This window comes from Bufo bufo, chromosome 3, assembly GCF_905171765.1.
Source record: "Bufo bufo chromosome 3, aBufBuf1.1, whole genome shotgun sequence".
Lineage (NCBI taxonomy): Eukaryota > Metazoa > Chordata > Amphibia > Anura > Bufonidae > Bufo > Bufo bufo.
The window spans coordinates 581387586-581406672 of NC_053391.1; the positions used below are offsets into that span (position 1 = coordinate 581387586).

The 19087-nt window shown below is 47.4% G+C and overlaps 1 protein-coding gene across 1 annotated transcript in view; it reads left to right on the plus strand.

The window, feature by feature from the left end:
* The window catches only part of LOC120993919 (sterol O-acyltransferase 2-like), an 88411-nt gene that overhangs the window by 4557 nt on the left and 64767 nt on the right, over positions 1 to 19087 (plus strand). The window contains exons 2-3 of the mRNA XM_040422382.1: positions 15004 to 15286; positions 16127 to 16199. Coding sequence (XP_040278316.1) covers positions 15004 to 15286; positions 16127 to 16199 — 356 coding nt within the window. The remainder of the gene's footprint in view (positions 1 to 15003; positions 15287 to 16126; positions 16200 to 19087) is intronic.

Consider the following 19087-nt stretch of genomic DNA (forward strand, 5'->3'; position numbering starts at 1 on the left):
CTCTCTTGACAGCAAGTTGTTCAGCTAATTCCTTTCTTTTGGCTGAAGTATTTGAGGACTCTGATATCTGGGTGGCACTTCTGCTAGTAAAGGAAGTCACACTTGAGATTGTGGTACCACCTAAGGACCTAGCATAGTCTCTCATAAAAAGCTCATTCATTCTACTTCTTGCTCTAACTTCATCATAGTTTTCTACAGATAATAGTTCTCTCATGAGCTTTAACAAATCTTTAGTGACAGCAGTACATGTGTCTATGTCCCTTACAATATCCTGGGAAGGTGTCGTAAACGACCGCAGGTTGACATATGCTGCCATAAGCTCTGATTCAGATTCTTCTACCGTCTTTACCATATCACTCAAGTTCCTTTTTATACTTTCTTGCTTTAGCTTTCTACGAAAGTCTTTAATGTATGATTTCCACCTATCATACATCCAGGCGAACTTTATCTCTTTTAATGCTCCTTCTTGCTCCAAATTTTCCAGCATCTTTGAGGTCGATTTTCTGGCACGTGATGAACGTCTTAGTTCATCTGTTTGGGCTATATTTGTTCGAGGCAAGACTAATGCTGCATCAGACTCTTCTACCTCAGACAGGTTCCCTTGCTCTTTAACTTCTACTCTATCTACTGTATCTTTGTATCCTCTAACAGTGGCATGGTAATACTAGGCTCAGCCATTTTACTTTAAATGATATAACAATCAATAATAATAATAAAATGCCTTTCACTTTAAATGCAATATTGACAAATGCAGAAATAAATGGCTTTCACTTTAAATGTAACAGCAATAAATGCAGGCAATAAATGACTTTCGCTTTTAATGCAAAAGAATCAGTGTATTACAAACTGTCCTTTTGTCTTTTATTCCTAAACACGAAAATTTCACTTTGTACCAAAACCTATGTGCAATGATACGTAATAAGGAAAACTCTGACCTTATTCTGAAGAGCAGGAACAAATGTCTTTCTTAAAGGAGACGTGTCTTTTCTTGATGAAGCGATGCTCTGCGCTGACTTGCGATGCTCTGCGCTGACTTGCGATGCTCTATGATGACTTGCGATGCTCTGTGCAGACTTGCGATGCTCTGTGCAGACTTCTCTATGGTAGCTCCGCTGAAGTGTCTTTGCTTGCTCACTCAGGGAACAGTTGCTGCGCGGCGGTATATGCTGGCGCTCCGCTGCTCTAATGCGCTCTTTTCTGTGCAAGTTGAGGAGCGCTATCGCTTCGCCATCTGAGGGTAATGGTTCCACTGTGGCAGGCACAGCACTATCAAGTGCCTTTTGCGCTTTGGCATTAGAAGAATTTTGATATCTTTTGACTTTTTAGTCTAACCAGACTGTCTATTACTCTGAAATTCCTCTAGCGCGTTCTATGAAAGCAGTAGGTTTAAAGAGCACACCAAATGCTTGAAATAACTTCTTTAACTTAACTTTAACTTTTCTTCATACATAACAATGCCCCCTCCACAGCAGATAGTCCATGTACAAAACACGTGTTGCATAAAGATTCATAAAATGGCGGTATGCATAAGATGGTGGTTCAACTGTTCAATCTTTTCATTCAACATAAAATGGTGGAGATATTTCTCTCTTCAGTATCTGTACTCTCACTTTAAGTCATTTAAGCACTTTATGATCTCTCTGAGAGGTATATCTGAGGTCTAACTAATAGTTCTACATGCTGAATTTGGTTGCAATTTGTAGTATGCAGTTAGCAGTAACTATTTGCAGATTGGTTGAGTATGATCTGGTATGGTATTATGCAATTTGGATTGCAATATGGAATTTGAATTTGGTTTGCAATTTGGTTTGGTGGAACTATTTTGGACTCTTGCTCCCATAAAACACAGCTCTTAGTGGAGTGAATGTCTGTTCAGCTTCTGTAATCTGGTGTAATGATTCTAGCAGCTCCTGCTAGGGGAATTTTCCACACAAGCTGTGTGTGAGGCTGGCTGTGATTGGTTAACACTCCTGCTGTGTGTGAGGCTGGCTGTGATTGGTCTAGACTCCTGCCCAGCAACAACAGTTTAACTCTATGCTTTCTGTTGTTTCTGCCGTGTCATTGAGCTTACCTCACATCCATATAATGAATCTTAAAGGCATATTATCTTTTCTGCTTCTGTGAACAAAATATATAACAGTTATATGACATCCAAACATGAAGTCACTGTAAATAACTCTGCTTTTGTCTTTAACACACAAACATAGGAACTGTCAGTGGCGTGCCCAGGTGGGGGCGGGGGGTGCGGTCCGCCCCAGGAGCTGGCTCTCAGGGGGTGCCAGAAGCAATGAGCGCTTCCATCAATACAGATGGAAGCGCTCATTGCTGGAGCGCTGACGTCCAAATACTGCGACGGGGCACAGGAGCGCACACCACCGCCTGAGGCCTATGCAGTAGTGAAATTCCGGCGCAGGCGTGCATGATTACGTCATCGTGTGTGCGCTTGTGCCGGGATGCAGCAGCACAGTGAAGTGTGCGCACCTTCCTCTCCTCTGCAAGCGCAGGTGAGTATTTAGCTTTTAGGTGTTTTTTTTCTTCCTTTTTATTACTTTATGTGCCAACTTTGGGGGAAATGTGCGGGGCACACAGGAGGACATGTGGGTGAAAAATATTAAGGTGGGATACTGTGTGGGGGCAAACTATTATGGGAGGAATTACTATGTGGGGGCAAATTATTATGGGAGTGATTACTATGTGGGGGGCAAATTACTATATGGGGCAATGTGGGTGAAACTACTGTGTGGGGCAAATTACTATGTTTTGGGGGAAATTACTGTGTGGAGAAAATTACTATGTGGGGGCAATGTGGAGGAAACTATTGTGTAGGGGAAACTACTGTGTGGGGGAATTACTCTGTGGGGGTTCAGTGTGGGGGAAATTACTATGTGGGGGAAATTACTGTGTAGGGGCAGTGTGGGGGAAATTACTGTGTGAGGGTGTTGTTATTGGGGGAAATTACTGTGGAGGGGCAGTGTGGGGGAAACTACTGTGTGGGGGGAATTACTGTGGAGGGGCAGTGTGGGGGAAACTACTGTGGAGGGGCAGTGTGGGGGAAATGACTATATGGGGGAATCTTAGGGGGCATTGTTATTAGGGAGGCACTGTAGGGACAATTCTATTATTTCTGGGGACACTATACAGGGATTATTACCTGGGACACAATATAGGGTGTTATTATTATTGGGGCACTCTAGGGGACATAACTGTTGTGGACACTATAAGGACATTTGGGGTAATTTATCAAACTGGTGTAAAGTAGAACTGGCTTAGTTGCACATAGCAGCCGATCAGATTCTGCCTTTCATTTTTGACAGCTCTTTTGGAAATCCAGTTCTACTTTACACCATTTTGATAAATGACCCCAATTATGTCTACTGTGCAATCTAAGTGTCGCATGATCTGTCATTACATATACACACCTTTTTTGAAAGGCCCCAGAGGCTGCAACACCTAAGCAAGAGGCATCACTAACCAAACACTGCCATGAAGACCAAGGAACTCTCCAAACAAGTATGGGACAATGTTGTTGAGAAGTACAAGTCAGGTTTAGGTTATAAAAAAATATTCAAATCTTTGATGATCCCCAGGAGTGCCATCAAATCTATCATAACCAAATGAAAAGAACATGGCATAACAGCAAACCTGCCAAGAGACAGCCGCCCACCAAAACTCATAGACCTGGCAAGGAGGGCATTAATCAGAGAGGCAGCACAGAGACCTAAGGTAACCCTGAAGGAGCTGCATAGTTCCATAGCATAGACTGGAGTATCTGTACATAGGACGACAATAAGCCGTACGCTTCATAGAGTAGGGCTTTATGGCAGAGTGGCCAGAAGAAAGCCATTAGTTTAAGCTAAAAACAAAAAGGCAAGTTGTGAGTTTGCGAAAAGTCATGTGTAGAGTTGAGCGAACACCTGGATGTTCGGGTTCGAGAAGTTCGGCCGAACTTCCCGGAAATGTTCGGGTTCGGGATCCGAACCCGACCAGAACTTCGTCCCGAACCCGAACCCCATTGAAGTCAATGGGGACCCGAACTTTTGGGCACTAAAAAGGCTGTAAAACAGCCCAGGAAAGAGCTAGAGGGCTGCAAAAGGCAGCAACATGTAGGTAAATCCCCTGCAAACAAATGTGGATAGGGAAATGAATTAAAATTAAAATTAAAAAAAAAAAATGAACCAATATCAATTGGACAGAGGTCCCATAGCAGAGAATCTGGCTTCACGTCAGCAGAGAATCAGTCTCTTCATGCCATAGCAAAGAATCTGGCTTCATGTCAGCAGAGAATCAGTCTCTTCATGCCATAGCAGAGAATCTGGCTTCATGTCAGCGCAGAATCAGTCTTCATGTCATAGCAGAGAATCAGGCTTCACGTCACCCACCACTGGAACAGGCCACTGTCACACATTTAGGCCCCGGCACCCAGACAGAGGAGAGCGGTCCCGTAACAGAGAATCTGGCCTTATGTCAGCGCAGAATCTGTCTTCATGTCATAGCAGAGAATCAAGCTTCACGTCACCCACCACTGGAACAGGCCACTGTCACACATTTAGGCCCCGGCACCCAGACAGAGGAGAGCGGTCCCGTAACAGAGAATCTGGCCTTATGTCAGCGCAGAATCTGTCTTCATGTCATAGCAGAGAATCAAGCTTCACGTCACCCACCACTGGAACAGGCCACTGTCACACATTTAGGCCCCGGCACCCAGACAGAGGAGAGAGGTCCTGTAACAGAGAATCTGGCCTTATGTCAGCACAGAATCTGTCTTCATGTCATAGCAGAGAATCAGGCATCACGTCACCCACCACTGGAACAGGCCACTGTCACACATTTAGGCCCAGGCACCCAGGCAGAGGAGAGAGGTCCCGTAACAGAGAATCTGGCCTTATGTCAGCACAGAATCTGTCTTAATGTCATAGCAGAGAATCAGGCTTCACGTCACCCACCACTGGAACAGGCCACTGTCACACATTTAGGCCCAGGCACCCAGGCAGAGGAGAGAGGTCCCGTAACAGAGAATCTGGCCTTATGTCAGCGCAGAATCAGTCTTCATGTCATAGCAGAGAATCAGGCATCACGTCACCCACCACTGGAACAGGCCACTGTCACACATTTAGGCCCCGGCCCCCAGACAGAGGAGAGAGGTCCTGTAACAGAGAATCTGGCCTTATGTCAGCACAGAATCTGTCTTCATGTCATAGCAGAGAATCAGGCATCACGTCACCCACCACTGGAACAGGCCACTGTCACACATTTAGGCCCAGGCACCCAGGCAGAGGAGAGAGGTCCCGTAACAGAGAATCTGGCCTTATGTCAGCACAGAATCTGTCTTAATGTCATAGCAGAGAATCAGGCTTCACGTCACCCACCACTGGAACAGGCCACTGTCACACATTTAGGCTCAGGCACCCAGGCAGAGGAGAGAGGTCCCGTAACAGAGAATCTGGCCTTATGTCAGCGCAGAATCTGTAATCATGTCATAGCAGAGAATCAGGCTTCACGTCACCCACCACTGGAACAGGCCACTGTCACACATTTAGGCCCCGGCACCCAGACAGAGGAGAGCGGTCCCGTAACAGAGAATCTGGCCTTATGTCAGCGCAGAATCTGTCTTCATGTCATAGCAGAGAATCAGGCTTCACGTCACCCACCACTGGAACAGGCCACTGTCACACATTTAGGCCCAGGCACCCAGGCAGAGGAGAGAGGTCCCGTAACAGAGAATCTGGCCTTATGTCAGCGCAGAATCTGTATTCATGTCATAGCAGAGAATCAGGCTTCACGTCACCCACCACTGGAACAGGCCACTGTCACACATTTAGGCCCAGGCACCCAGACAGAGGAGAGCGGTCCCGTAACAGAGAATCTGGCCTTATGTCAGCGCAGAATCTGTCTTCATGTCATAGCAGAGAATCAGGCTTCACGTCAGCCACCACTGCAACAGGCCACTGTCACACATTTAGGCCCAGGCACCCAGACAGAGGAGAGCGGTCCCGTAACAGAGAATCTGGCCTTATGTCAGCGCAGAATCTGTATTCATGTCATAGCAGAGAATCAGGCTTCACGTCACCCACCACTGGAACAGGCCACTGTCACACATTTAGGCCCCGGCACCCAGACAGAGGAGAGCGGTCCCGTAACAGAGAATCTGGCCTTATGTCAGCGCAGAATCTGTCTTCATGTCATAGCAGAGAATCAAGCTTCACGTCACCCACCACTGGAACAGGCCACTGTCACACATTTAGGCCCCGGCACCCAGACAGAGGAGAGAGGTCCTGTAACAGAGAATCTGGCCTTATGTCAGCACAGAATCTGTCTTCATGTCATAGCAGAGAATCAGGCATCACGTCACCCACCACTGGAACAGGCCACTGTCACACATTTAGGCCCAGGCACCCAGGCAGAGGAGAGAGGTCCCGTAACAGAGAATCTGGCCTTATGTCAGCACAGAATCTGTCTTAATGTCATAGCAGAGAATCAGGCTTCACGTCACCCACCACTGGAACAGGCCACTGTCACACATTTAGGCCCCGGCACCCAGACAGAGGAGAGGTTCATTCAACTTTGGGTTGCCCCACAATATAATGGTAAAATGAAATTAAAAATAGTATTGAATGAGGAAGTGCCCTGGAGTAGAATAATATATTGTTAAGGGGAGGTAGTTAATATCTAATCTGCACAAGGGATGGACAGGTCCTGTGGGATCCATGCCTGGTTCATTTTTATGAACGTCAGCTTGTCCACATTGGCTGTAGACAGGCGGCTGCGTTTGTCTGTAATGACGCCCCCTGCCGTGCTGAATACACGTTCAGACAAAACGCTGGCCGCCGGGCAGGCCAGCACCTCCAAGGCATAAAAGGCTAGCTCTGGCCACGTGGACAATTTGGAGACCCAGAAGTTGAATGGGGCCGAACCATCAGTCAGTACGTGGAGGGGTGTGCACAGGTACTGTTCCACCATGTTAGTGAAATGTTGCCTCCTGCTAACACGTTCCGTATCAGGAGGTGGTGCAGTTAGCTGTGGCGTGGTGACAAAACTTTTCCACATCTCTGCCATGCTAACCGTGCCCTCAGAGGAGCTGGCCGTGACACAGCTGCGTTGGCGACCTCTTGCTCCTCCTCTGCCTTCGCCTTGGGCTTCCACTGGTTCCCCTGTGACATTTGGGAATGCTCTCAGTAGCGCGTCTACCAACGTGCGCTTGTACTCGCGCATCTTCCTATCACGCTCCAGTGTAGGAAGTAAGGTGGGCACATTGTCTTTGTACCGGGGATCCAGCAGGGTGGCAACCCAGTAGTCTGCACACGTTAAAATGTGGGCAACTCTGCTGTCGTTGCGCAGGCACTACAGCATGTAGTCGCTCATGTGTGCCAGGCTGCCCAGAGGTAAGGACAAGCTGTCCTCTGTGGGAGGCGTATCATCATCGTCCTGTGTTTCCCCCCAGCCATGCACCAGTGATGGGCCCGAGCTGCTTTGGATGCCACCCCGCTGTGAACATGCTTCATCCTCATCCTCCTCCACCTCCTCCTCATCCTCGTCCTCCTCGTCCTCCAGTAGTGGGCCCTGTCTGGCCACATTTGTACCTGGCCTCTGGTGTTGCAAAAAACCTCCCTCTGAGTCACTTTGAAGAGACTGGCCTGAAAGTGCTAAAAATGACCCCTCTTCCTCCTCTTCCTCCTGGGCCACCTCCTCTTCCATCATCGCCCTAAGTGTTTTCTCAAGGAGACATAGAAGTGGTATTGTAACGCTGATAACGGCGTCATCGCCACTGGCCATGTTGGTGGAGTACTCGAAACAGCGCAACAGGGCACACAGGTCTCGCATGGAGGCCCAGTCATTGGTGGTGAAGTGGGTCTGATCCGCAGTAAGACTGACCCGTGCGTGCTGCAGCTGAAACTCCACTATGGCCTGCTGCTGCTCGCACAGTCTGTCCAGCATATGCAAGGTGGAGTTCCACCTGGTGGGCACGTCGCATATGAGGCGGTGAGCGGGAAGGCCGAAGTTACGCTGTAGCGCAGACAGGCGAGCAGTGGCAGGGTGTGAACGCCGGAAGCGCGAACAGACGGCCCGCACTTTATGCAGCAGCTCTGACATGTCGGGGTAGTTGCGAATGAACTTCTGCACCACCAAATTCAGCACATGCGCCAGGCAAGGAATGTGCGTCAAACCGGCTAGTCCCAGAGCTGCAACGAGATTTCGCCCATTATCGCACACCACCAGGCCGGGCTTGAGGCTCACCGGCAGCAACCACTCGTCGGTCTGTTGTTCTATACCCCGCCACAACTCCTGTGCGGTGTGGGGCCTGTCCCCCAAACATATGAGTTTCAGAATGGCCTGCTGACGTTTACCCCGTGCTGTGCTGAAGTTGGTGGTGAAGGTGTGTGGCTGACTGGATGAGCAGGTGGAAGAAGAGGAGGAGGAAGCTGAGTAGGAGGAGGAGGAGACAGGAGGCAAAGAATGTTGCCCTGCGATCCTTGGCGGCGGAAGGACGTGCGCCAAATAGCTCTCCGCCTGGGGCCCAGCCGCCACTACATTTACCCAGTGTGCAGTTAGGGAGATATAGCGTCCCTGGTCGTGCTTACTGGTCCACGTATCTGTCGTTAGGTGGACCTTGCCACAGATGGCGTTGCGCAGTGCACACTTGATTTTATCGGACACTTGTTTGTGCAGGGAAGGCACGGCTCTCTTAGAGAAGTAGTGGCGGCTGGGAACAACATTCTGTGGGACAGCAAGTGACATGAGCTGTTTGAAGCTGTGTGTGTCCACCAGCCTAAATGACAGCATTTCATAGGCCAGTAGTTTAGAAATGCTGGCATTCAGGGCCAGGGATCGAGGGTGGCTAGGTGAGAATTTACGCTTTCTCTCAAATGTTTGTGAGATGAAGAGCTGAACGCTGCCGTGTGACATGGTTGAGATGCTTGGTGACGCAGGTGGTGGTGTTGGTGGTACATCCCATGTTTGCTGGGCGGCAGGTGCCAACGTTCCTCCAGAGGCGGAGGAAGAGGCCGAGGTGGCGGCAGCAGCAGCAGAAGAGGCCGAGGCGGCAGCAGCAGAAGATGTAGCAGGGGGAGCCTGAGTGACTTCCTTGTTTTTAAGGTGTTTACTCCACTGCAGTTCATGCTTTGCATGCAGGTGCCTGGTCATGCAGGTTGTGCTAAGGTTCAGAACGTTAATGCCTCGCTTCAGGCTCTGATGGCACAGCGTGCAAACCACTCGGGTCTTGTCGTCAGCACATTGTTTGAAGAAGTGCCATGCCAGGGAACTCCTTGAAGCTGCCTTTGGGGTGCTTGGTCCCAGATGGCGGCGGTCAGTAGCAGGCGGAGTCTCTTGGCGGCGGGTGTTCTGATTTTTCCCACTGCTCCCTCTTTTGCTAGGCTGTTGGCTCGGTCTCACCACTGCCTCTTCCTCCGAACTGTGAAAGTCAGTGGCACGACCTTCATTCCATGTGGGGTCTAGGACCTCATCGTCCCCTGCATCGTCTTCCACCCAGTCTTGATCCCTGACCTCCTGTTCAGTCTGCACACTGCAGAAAGACGCAGCAGTTGGCACCTGTGTTTCGTCATCATCAGAGACGTGCTGAGGTGGTATTCCCATGTCCTCATCATCAGGAAAAATAAGTGGTTGTGCGTTAGTGCATTCTATCTCTTCCACCCCTGGGGAAGGGCTAGGTGGATGCCCTTGGGAAACCCTGGCAGCAGAGTCTTCAAACAGCATAAGAGACTGCTGCATAACTTGAGGCTCAGACAGTTTCCCTGATATGCATGGGGGTGATGTGACAGACCGATGGGCTTGGTTTTCATGCGCCATCTGTGCGCTTTCTGCAGAAGACTGGGTGGGAGATAATGTGAACGTGCTGGATCCACTGTCGGCCACCCAATTGACTAATGCCTGTACCTGCTCAGGCCTTACCATCCTTAGAACGGCATTGGGCCCCACCAAATATCGCTGTAAATTCTGCTGGCTACTGGGACCTGAGGTAGTTGGTTCACTAGGACGTGTGGCTGTGGCAGAACGGCGACGTCCTCTCCCAGCACCAGAGGGTCCACTAACACCACCACGACCATGTCCACGTCCGCGTCCGCGTCCCTTATTAGATGTTTTCCTCATTGTTCCCGTTCACCACAATTTTGAGAATGGCAAATTTGGGAATGCTTTTTCAACCCAGAACAAAAAGTCTGCTTTTACGGTCACTACAAATAACTTGACCAGCTAAAACTGTGCAGATTTGGTTGAATAGAGATGTGAGACCTGTTTTTTTTTTTGCGTTGTGTGACAGTTATAGGTTTAATCACAGAATGACACTTCTATCAGCACGCTAGCGTGTGTCTTAGGTTTTTCTGAATGATACTATCAATAACTTCAATGTAAGATTTTCTTTTTGGGATAGATTTCAAGTAGGCCTGAAATACCACAAACTAGTTATTTTCAGAATGGCAAATTTGGGAATGCTTTTTCAACCCAGAACAAAAAGTCTGCTTTGACGGTCACTACAAATAACTTGACCAGCTAAAACTGTGCAGATTTGGTTGAATAGAGATGTGAGACCTGTTTTTTTTTGCTCTGTGTGACAGTTATAGGTTTAATCACAGAATGACACTTCTATCAGCACGCTAGCGTGTGTCTTAGGTTTTTCTGAATGATACTATCAATAACTTCAATGTAAGATTTTCTTTTTGGGATAGATTTCAAGTAGGCCTGAAATACCACAAACTAGTTATTTTCAGAATGGCAAATTTGGGAATGCTTTTTCAACCCAGAACAAAAAGTCTGCTTTGACGGTCACTATAAATAACTTGACCAGCTAAAACTGTGCAGATTTGGTTGAATAGAGATGTGAGACCTGTTTTTTTTTGCGCTGTGTGACAGTTATAGGTTTAATCACAGAATGACACTTCTATCAGCACGCTAGCGTGTGTCTTAGGTTTTTCTGAATGATACTATCAATAACTTCAATGTAAGATTTTCTTTTTGGGATAGATTTCAAGTAGGCCTGAAATACCACAAACTAGTTATTTTCAGAATGGCAAATTTGGGAATGCTTTTTCAACCCAGAACAAAAAGTCTGCTTTGACGGTCACTACAAATAACTTGACCAGCTAAAACTGTGCAGATTTGGTTGAATAGAGATGTGAGACCTGTTTTTTTTTTGCGCTGTGTGACAGTTATAGGTTTAATCACAGAATGACACTTCTATCAGCACGCTAGCGTGTGTCTTAGTTTTTTCTGAATGATACTATCAATAACTTCAATGTAAGATTTTCTTTTTGGGATAGATTTCAAGTAGGCCTGAAATACCACAAACTAGTTATTTTCAGAATGGCAAATTTGGGAATGCTTTTTCAACCCAGAACAAAAAGTCTGCTTTGACGGTCACTACAAATAACTTGACCAGCTAAAACTGTGCAGATTTGGTTGAATAAAGATGTGAGACCTGTTTTTTTTTTGCGCTGTGTGACAGTTATAGGTTTAATCACAGAATGACACTTCTATCAGCACGCTAGCGTGTGTCTTAGGTTTTTTTTGAATGATACTATCAATAACTTCAATGTAAGATTTTCTTTTTGGGATAGATTTCAAGTAGGCCTGAAATACCACAAACTAGTTATTTTCAGAATAGAAAATTTGGGAATGCTTCAACCCAGAACAAAAAGTCTGCTTTGACGGTCACTACAAATAACTTGACCAGCTAAAACTGTGCAGATTTGGTTGAATAGAAATGTCAGGTCTATTTTTTAGGCGCTGGGTGACAGGCTCAACTTGCCCCTGATGTAATATATGGCCAAAAAATAACCAGACTGTTGATGGTTAAATACACTTCGGTGACACAGGCTCAGCCTGCAGCTGATGTAGTATATGGCCAAAAAATAATCAGACTGTTGATGGTTAAATGCACTTGGGTGAAACAGGCTCAGCCTGCAGCTGATGTAGTATATGGCCAAAAAATAACCAGACTGTTGATGGTTAAATGCACTTCGGTGACACAGGCTCAGCCTGCAGCTGATGTAGGATATAGCACAAAATAACCACACTATCGATGGTTAAATACACTTGGTGATAGCTCGTGCTGGCGCACCACAAGTCACAAAATGGCCGCCGATCACCCCAGAAAAAAAGTGATCTAAAAACGCTCTGGGCAGCCTCAAAAAAGTGAGCAAGTCAATAATAGCACTTCAATGATCCACAGCTGCAGATCGATCACAGAATGAAGTCTTTTGGAGGAGTTAATCTGCCTAATCTCGCCCTAACGTCGCAGCTGCAACCTCTCCCTATACTGATCATAGCAGAGTGACGTGCGGCGCTACGTGACTCCAGCTTAAATAGAGGCTGGGTCACATGGTGCACTGGCCAATCACAGCCATGCCAATAGTAGGCATGGCTGTGATGGCCTCTTGGGCCAAGTAGTATGACGCTTGTTGATTGGCTGCTTTGCAGCCTTTCAAAAAGCGCCAAGAAAGCGCCGAACACCGAACCCGAACCCGGATTTTTACGAAAATGTTCGGGTTCGGGTCCGTGTCACTATACAGTTCGGGTTCGCTCATCCCTAGTCATGTGGGAGACACCCAAAATGTATGGAGGAAGGTACTCTGGTCTGATAAGATTAAAGTTGAACTTTTTGGCCATCAAAGAAAACACTATGTCTGGCGCAAACCCAACACATCATATCACCCAAAGAACACCATCCACACAGTGAAACATGGTGGTGGCAGCATCATGCTGTGGGGGTGTTTTTCAGCAGCCGGGACTGGGAAACTGGTCAGAGTTGAGGGAAAGATGGATGGTGCTAAATACAGGAATATTCTTGAACAAAACCTACATCACTCTGTGCGTGATTTGAGGCTAGGACAGAGGTTTAACTTTTCAGCAGGACAATGACCCCAAACACACTGCTAAAGCAACACTTGAGGGGTTTAAGGGGAAACATGTAAATGTGTTGGAAAGGCCTAGTCAAAGCCCAGATCTCAATCCAATAGAAAATCTGTGGTCAGACTTAAAGATTGCTGTTCACAAGTGCAAACCATCCAACTTGGTGCTGGAGCAGTTTTGCAAGGAGGAATGGGCAAAAATCCCAGTGGTAAGTTGTGGCAAGCTTACAGATACTTACCCAAAGATACTTGGAGCTGTGATTGCTGCAAAAGGTGGCTCTACAAAGTATTGACTTTAGGGGGTGAATAGTTATGCACATTGACTTTTTCTGTTACTTTGTCCTATTTATTGTTTGCTTCACAATAAAAAAAAAAAAAAACATCTTCAAAGTTGTGGGAATGTTCTGTAAACTAAATGATGCAAATCCTCAAACAATCCATGTTAATTCCAGGTTGAGGCACAAAGACACGAAAAAAGTCAAGGGGGTGTATACCTTTGCAAGGCACTGTATCATCTCTGTTTTGGTTCCACTCCTTTTTTTGGCATTAGCAACACTGATGGATTACTGACCAAATGCTGACCGAGTGAAGGCGTATGCTCCACAGACAGGATCAGTTTTTTGTAGGTTGTTGTTTTTGTGTTGACATCAACACAAACTTACTGCTGACACCCTCTCCACTCTGTCGGGGGCTCTACTTGTATAAGCGTTTGATAGAACAGGTTCTGTAGACAGCTATGTGGAATCAGCTGACGACGGTGTAAAAGGAGTGCGCTTCTTCTTGGCGCTAACATCGACCTGTAAGTCTGAGTTCATACTTGAGTTATTTAGTCAGTTTTGGCCCCGTGACTGCCCAAATAAGTGAAGTGTGCAGTGATTCTAAGAGTGACGCCTGTCATCTGCATGTCATATTGACTCACAGTATTATTTCACTCCCACAGCAGACTCTCTATGCGCGTTACTGCAAGGCACAGTGTTGTACACCCCTATAAAGGCTCTCTGCAGCAAGGAAATAGCAGTTTTTTTTATGTAATTTGCAGCAAATAAATTTGGATCAAACCAAATTTTTCCCAAAAAATTCAGTGAACCGGCGAATCAAATTTTTTCAAAATTCGCTCATCTCTAATTATTGCAGTGAAAAACCACTTTAAAACTTGGAACCGAACTCGGCTTCGGTTCTAAGTGGTACCTTGGAACTGAAGCCGAGTTCGGTTCCGAGGTTTTGGAGCCTGAACATTACAAGGTACCACTTGGAACTGAAACCGAGTTCGGTAAAAGGTTTTTAACAGTAGAAATTCATTTCTGAAGTTATTACCCGAAGTCCAGCGAGACTTCACAAAGTAATAACTTTGTCTTATAGGAACCAATACATTCTAATACTGTACGGAGCGCTCGCTCCGTACAGTATTCTAATGAAGTTTTATGCAAATCAACTTCGGATGTTTCATCTGAAGTTGATTCGCTCATCCCTACTTACAGCCTAGCACCTGCCAACAGAGCAAGAGAGAGTTAACCTGTACAGTGTCGCAGAGTGCTGTGAGGGACAATGCATAGACACTAATTCACACAGAATACTTCAGGTAATGGGGCTTGGGAAAAGAATAAGGATCTATATATAGATCAATTTCTGTTGCAGGCCCCCACATATGAGGCGAGATCAGAAAGTAACATTTGCATCTATGGTGGAAAATACCATCTTGGGAAGGGGGGACCCCAAAAGGAACCTTATGGGGCTAATGCTTGTTTTCCTATTGGGGTGGTTCTTCCTGAGCAAAGAGCAATAGGGAGTCCAGATTTTTCTATTCTCTGCCATTGCCTTCTGAATCTTGAGCTTCAGTGTGGATGATAGACGGTGTGTGAGCCTATTCTGTCTCCAATGCTCCTAGTATGTCCTGTCCTACTGCTGGGAAGTGTGTTCCTCTATCATGTTGTAGAGTTTGAGGAACCACATACCTACATACCAGGAGAGGAGCTTTTTGGACACGGTCCTTGCAGTCAACCTTGATAACAGACCATGCTTCCGTCCACCCTGAGAAGATAATGCTATTGGTTTTCTGTATGATTTTTTTTTATTATTGTTTTACCCACTTTTCTTGATGCAGATCTCTGTATATCTTTGTCCTCTGAGTTTTGTTTTCTATCATCAGGTTAGTTCTGGAGTTTGATCTCCTGTTTTATACCTTTGGTCAATTTGGGACTGTGGTTTGGTCATGGATCTGCCTGTTCATATATTCGCTCCTGGTGCCCTACAAAGTGTTGTCTTTCTGGGGCTCCTGGTATCCAAAGTCAAAGCACAAGCTCCTGCTATCCACCTGTCTGGGGATATTCCTGCTTGTGAGCCAGACATGTGTACTCTGCATTTTCCCCATCTATGTGGTAAACCATTACCCACTGCCTCCAGCTTCGAGCTTCATCGTCATTCTAGAACAGGTGAGTTCAGAGACCAAGCAAGTGCCTAACCTTGGTTCACATTTTTTCTTTTTATGGCCACAGGGAAGGGCCTATGAAGAGAAAATGTGCAACTGCTCCCTCAAATTCACCACCAAGAAAATAAAACAATGACTGTATGCTGTCCACAATTTGCATTTTAATGCGGTACAGGACCACACCACTAGAACAGAAAATGTCAGTGAGATTTTTAGATCATTGCACATGTAACATCTGGAGCTGTCAAGCATAGTGTGAACTCTAAGACCAAACTGTTATTATCTCCTTACATTTTATAGCATGAAAATGGATCCAGCTGGAGTCTGCTTTAGTTAAAGGGGTTGTCCGGGTTCAGAGCTGAATCCGGACATACCTTCATTTTCACCCCGGCAGCCCCCCTGACTTGAGCATCGGAGCAGTTCATGCTCCGATGCTCTCCTTTGCCCTGCACTAAATCGCGCAGGGCAAAGGCATTTTTCGGAGATCTGGTGACGTACCGGTGCTCTCCATGGGGATGCCAGGAAGCCCAGTGACGTCACCGACACTGATGGGCGGGATTTAGCGCTGCCCATGCCAGTAAAACGGCTAGGGCAGCGCTAAAGCCCGTCCATCAGAGCCTGTGACGTCACCAAACACTGCCGGACGGAAGTTTCCGCCCGGCAGTGTGTTATTAAAAACAAAAGAGACCTTGAGATGCTCCAATACTAGTCTCAGGGGGCTGCCTGGGTAAAAATAAGGGTATGTCTGGGTTCAGCTCTGAACCTGGACAACTCCTTTTATTTAGGGCCTACATATACGATAAGAAATGAATTACTGATGCATTGTTATTCTGTCTTTTTATAGGTTCGCTTCCTAATGAAGACTTACTCTTTTTGTAGAGAGACAATTCCAGTTGTGCTACAGGATGAAAGTAAAGGTAATAGCATGTCGGCCATACTGACCATCCTTCCTCACTACACATGGTGTACACATGGTGCTGGGGGTGTGAAAATACAGGGGTAGGGATGAGCCAACACCTGGAAGTTCGGGTTCGCCGGGTTAGGCCGAACTTCGTCTCAAAGTTCGGGTTCGGGACCCGAACTTGACCCTGAACCCGAACCCCATTGAAGTCAGTGGGGACCCGAAATTTGGGGCACTAAAATGCCTGTAAAATAGTCATAGTAATGGCTAGAGGGCTGCAAAAGGAAGCAAAATGAGAGGTAAGAGCAGGACAATTGCCCTGCAAACAAATGTGGGGAAATGACATAAACTAACATAGAATAGAAAAAATAATAATCTTGAACTAAGAGGCGGAGGTCAAAGTGGAGAAGGAGGTTGAGGAGGCAGTGAACGTGGTGGTGTAGGTAGAAGCGGTGGAGGAGGAGGAGGAAGTAGCCAACACTGTGTTTGTTGTATTTTCTATTTATTTTTTTCCTTTTTTATTTATTTATTTTTATAAATTAATTTTTATAAATTTTGGAAGACCCCAAAACATTGGGAAATAGAAAAGAGAATGCAAAGAGAAAGTGCGCTGGAGTATAACAATGGCTGGGTGCGGCCGGTATACTTGTCTATTCAGCACAAGGTACGGACAAGTCCTGTAGGATCCATGCCTGGTTCATTTTAATGAACGTGAGCTTGTCCACGTTGGCTGTGGACAGGCAGCTGCGCTTGTCTGTGATCATTCCCCCTGCCGTGCTAAACACATGTTCGGACAATACACTAGCTGCAGGGCAGGCCAGCACCTCCAAGACGTAAAGGCCAAGATCAGGCCATGTGCCCAATTTGGAGACCCAGAAGTTGAATGGGGCAGACCCATCAGTCAGTACGTAGAGGCAACGACAAGCTGTCCTCTGTGGGAGGTGTATAGTCTGTTTCCTCTGTATCCCCCAGCCACGCTCCAGTGATGTCCATGAGCTGCTTTGGGTGCCAACCTTCTGTGAACACTGTTCCTCCTCCTCATCCTCCAGAACTGTGCCCTGGCTGGACAGTTGTGTACCTGGCCTCTGTTGGTGCAGGAACCCACCCTCCGAGCCACTTATGACTGACTGGCCTGATAACCGTTGAAATGATCCCTCTTCATCCTCCTCCTGTGCCACATTCTCTTTCATCATCGCTCGAAGTGTTTTTTCAAGGAGACATAGAAGTGGGATAGTAACACTGAGGACGGCGTTTTCGGCACTGGCCATGTTGGTAGAGTACTCGAAACAGTGCAACACGGCACACACGTCCCGCATGGAGGCCCACTCATTGGTAGTGAAGTGGTGCTGTTTCGCAGAGCGACTCACCCATGCGTGCTGCAGCTGAAACTCCACTATCGCCTGCTGCTGCTTGCATAGTCTCTCCAGCATGTGCAAGGTGGAGTTCCACCTTTTGGGTACGTGGCATATGAGGCGGTGAGCGGTAAGGCCGAAGTTACTCTGCAGCACAGACAGGCTAGCAGCAAGCGTGCACAGATGGCCTGCACTTTCTACAGCAGCTCTGACATATCGGGTTAATTTTTCAGGAACCTCTGCACCACCAAATTCAGCACATGCGCCAGGCAAGGGATGTGTGTCAAACCGGCTAGGCCCAGAGCTGCTACGAGATTTCGCCTGTTATCGGACACCACCAGGCTGGGCTTGAGGCTCAGTGGCACCAACCACTCATCGGTCTGTTGTTCCACGCCCGTCCACAGCTCCTACGCGGTGTGGGGTTTTTCCCCCAAACAGATGAGTTTCAAAACAGCCTTCTGTCGTTTTCCACTGGCTGTGCTGAAGTTGGTGGTGAAGGTGTTACATTGACTGGATGAGGAGGTAGTAGAGGAGGAAGCGGAGGAGGAGGCAACAGGAGGCAAAGAAAAACGTCCTGCAATCCTCGGTGGCGGAAGGGCATACGCCAAACTGCTATCCGCCTCAGGTCCAGCCGCCACTGCATTTACCCAGTGTGCAGTTAGGGAGAAAAATACGTCCCTGCCCGTGCTTACTGGTCCACGTATCAGTGGTTATGTGGACCTTGCCACAGATGGCATTGCGCGGTGCACACCTAATTTTGTCCGCCACTTGGTTGTGCAGGGCAGGGATGGCTCGCCTGAAAAAATAGTGGTGGCTGGGAACCAAGTACTGTGGGACAGCCACCGCCATAAGGTTTTTAAAAGTCGCTGTCTCCACCAGATGGAATTACAACATTTCAAAGGCCAGGAATTTTGAAATGCTAGCATTCAGGGCCAGGGATCACGGGTGGGTAGGGGGGGTACTTCCTCTTTCTCTCCAGTGTTTGGGAGATGGACAGCTGAACGCTTCCATGGGACAGTGTGGGGATGCTTGGTGACGGTGACAGAGGTGGTGGTGTTGCTGCCACATCCTCTGTTTGCGGGGTGCCACTGTCACTCCAGAGGGGGAGGAAGAGGCCGAGACTGGAGCAGAAGAGGGAGCAGGAGGAGCATGAGATCTTTTGTGGTTTTTGAGGTGCTTACGCCACTGCAGCTTGTGCTTTGCATTTAGATGCCTGGTCATGCAGGTGGTGCTCATGTTTAGAACATTTATGCCTCCCCTCAGGCTCTGATTGCCCAGCGTGCAAACCACTCATGTCTTGTCGTCAGCATATTGTCTGAAGAACTGCCATGCCAGGGAACTCATTGGAGCTAGCTTTGGTGTGCTCAGTCCCTGGGTGCAGTGGGCAGTAGCAGGCGTACTGGCTAGGGGATGGCCACTCTGCTTTTGCACCCTGCTCCCTCTTTTGCTGTGCGGCTGGCGCTGTGTGGCCACCACCTCTTCCTCCGAACTGCACACGTCACTCGCATGACCTTGATTCCATGTGTGGTCTTGGACCTCATCATCCCCCACA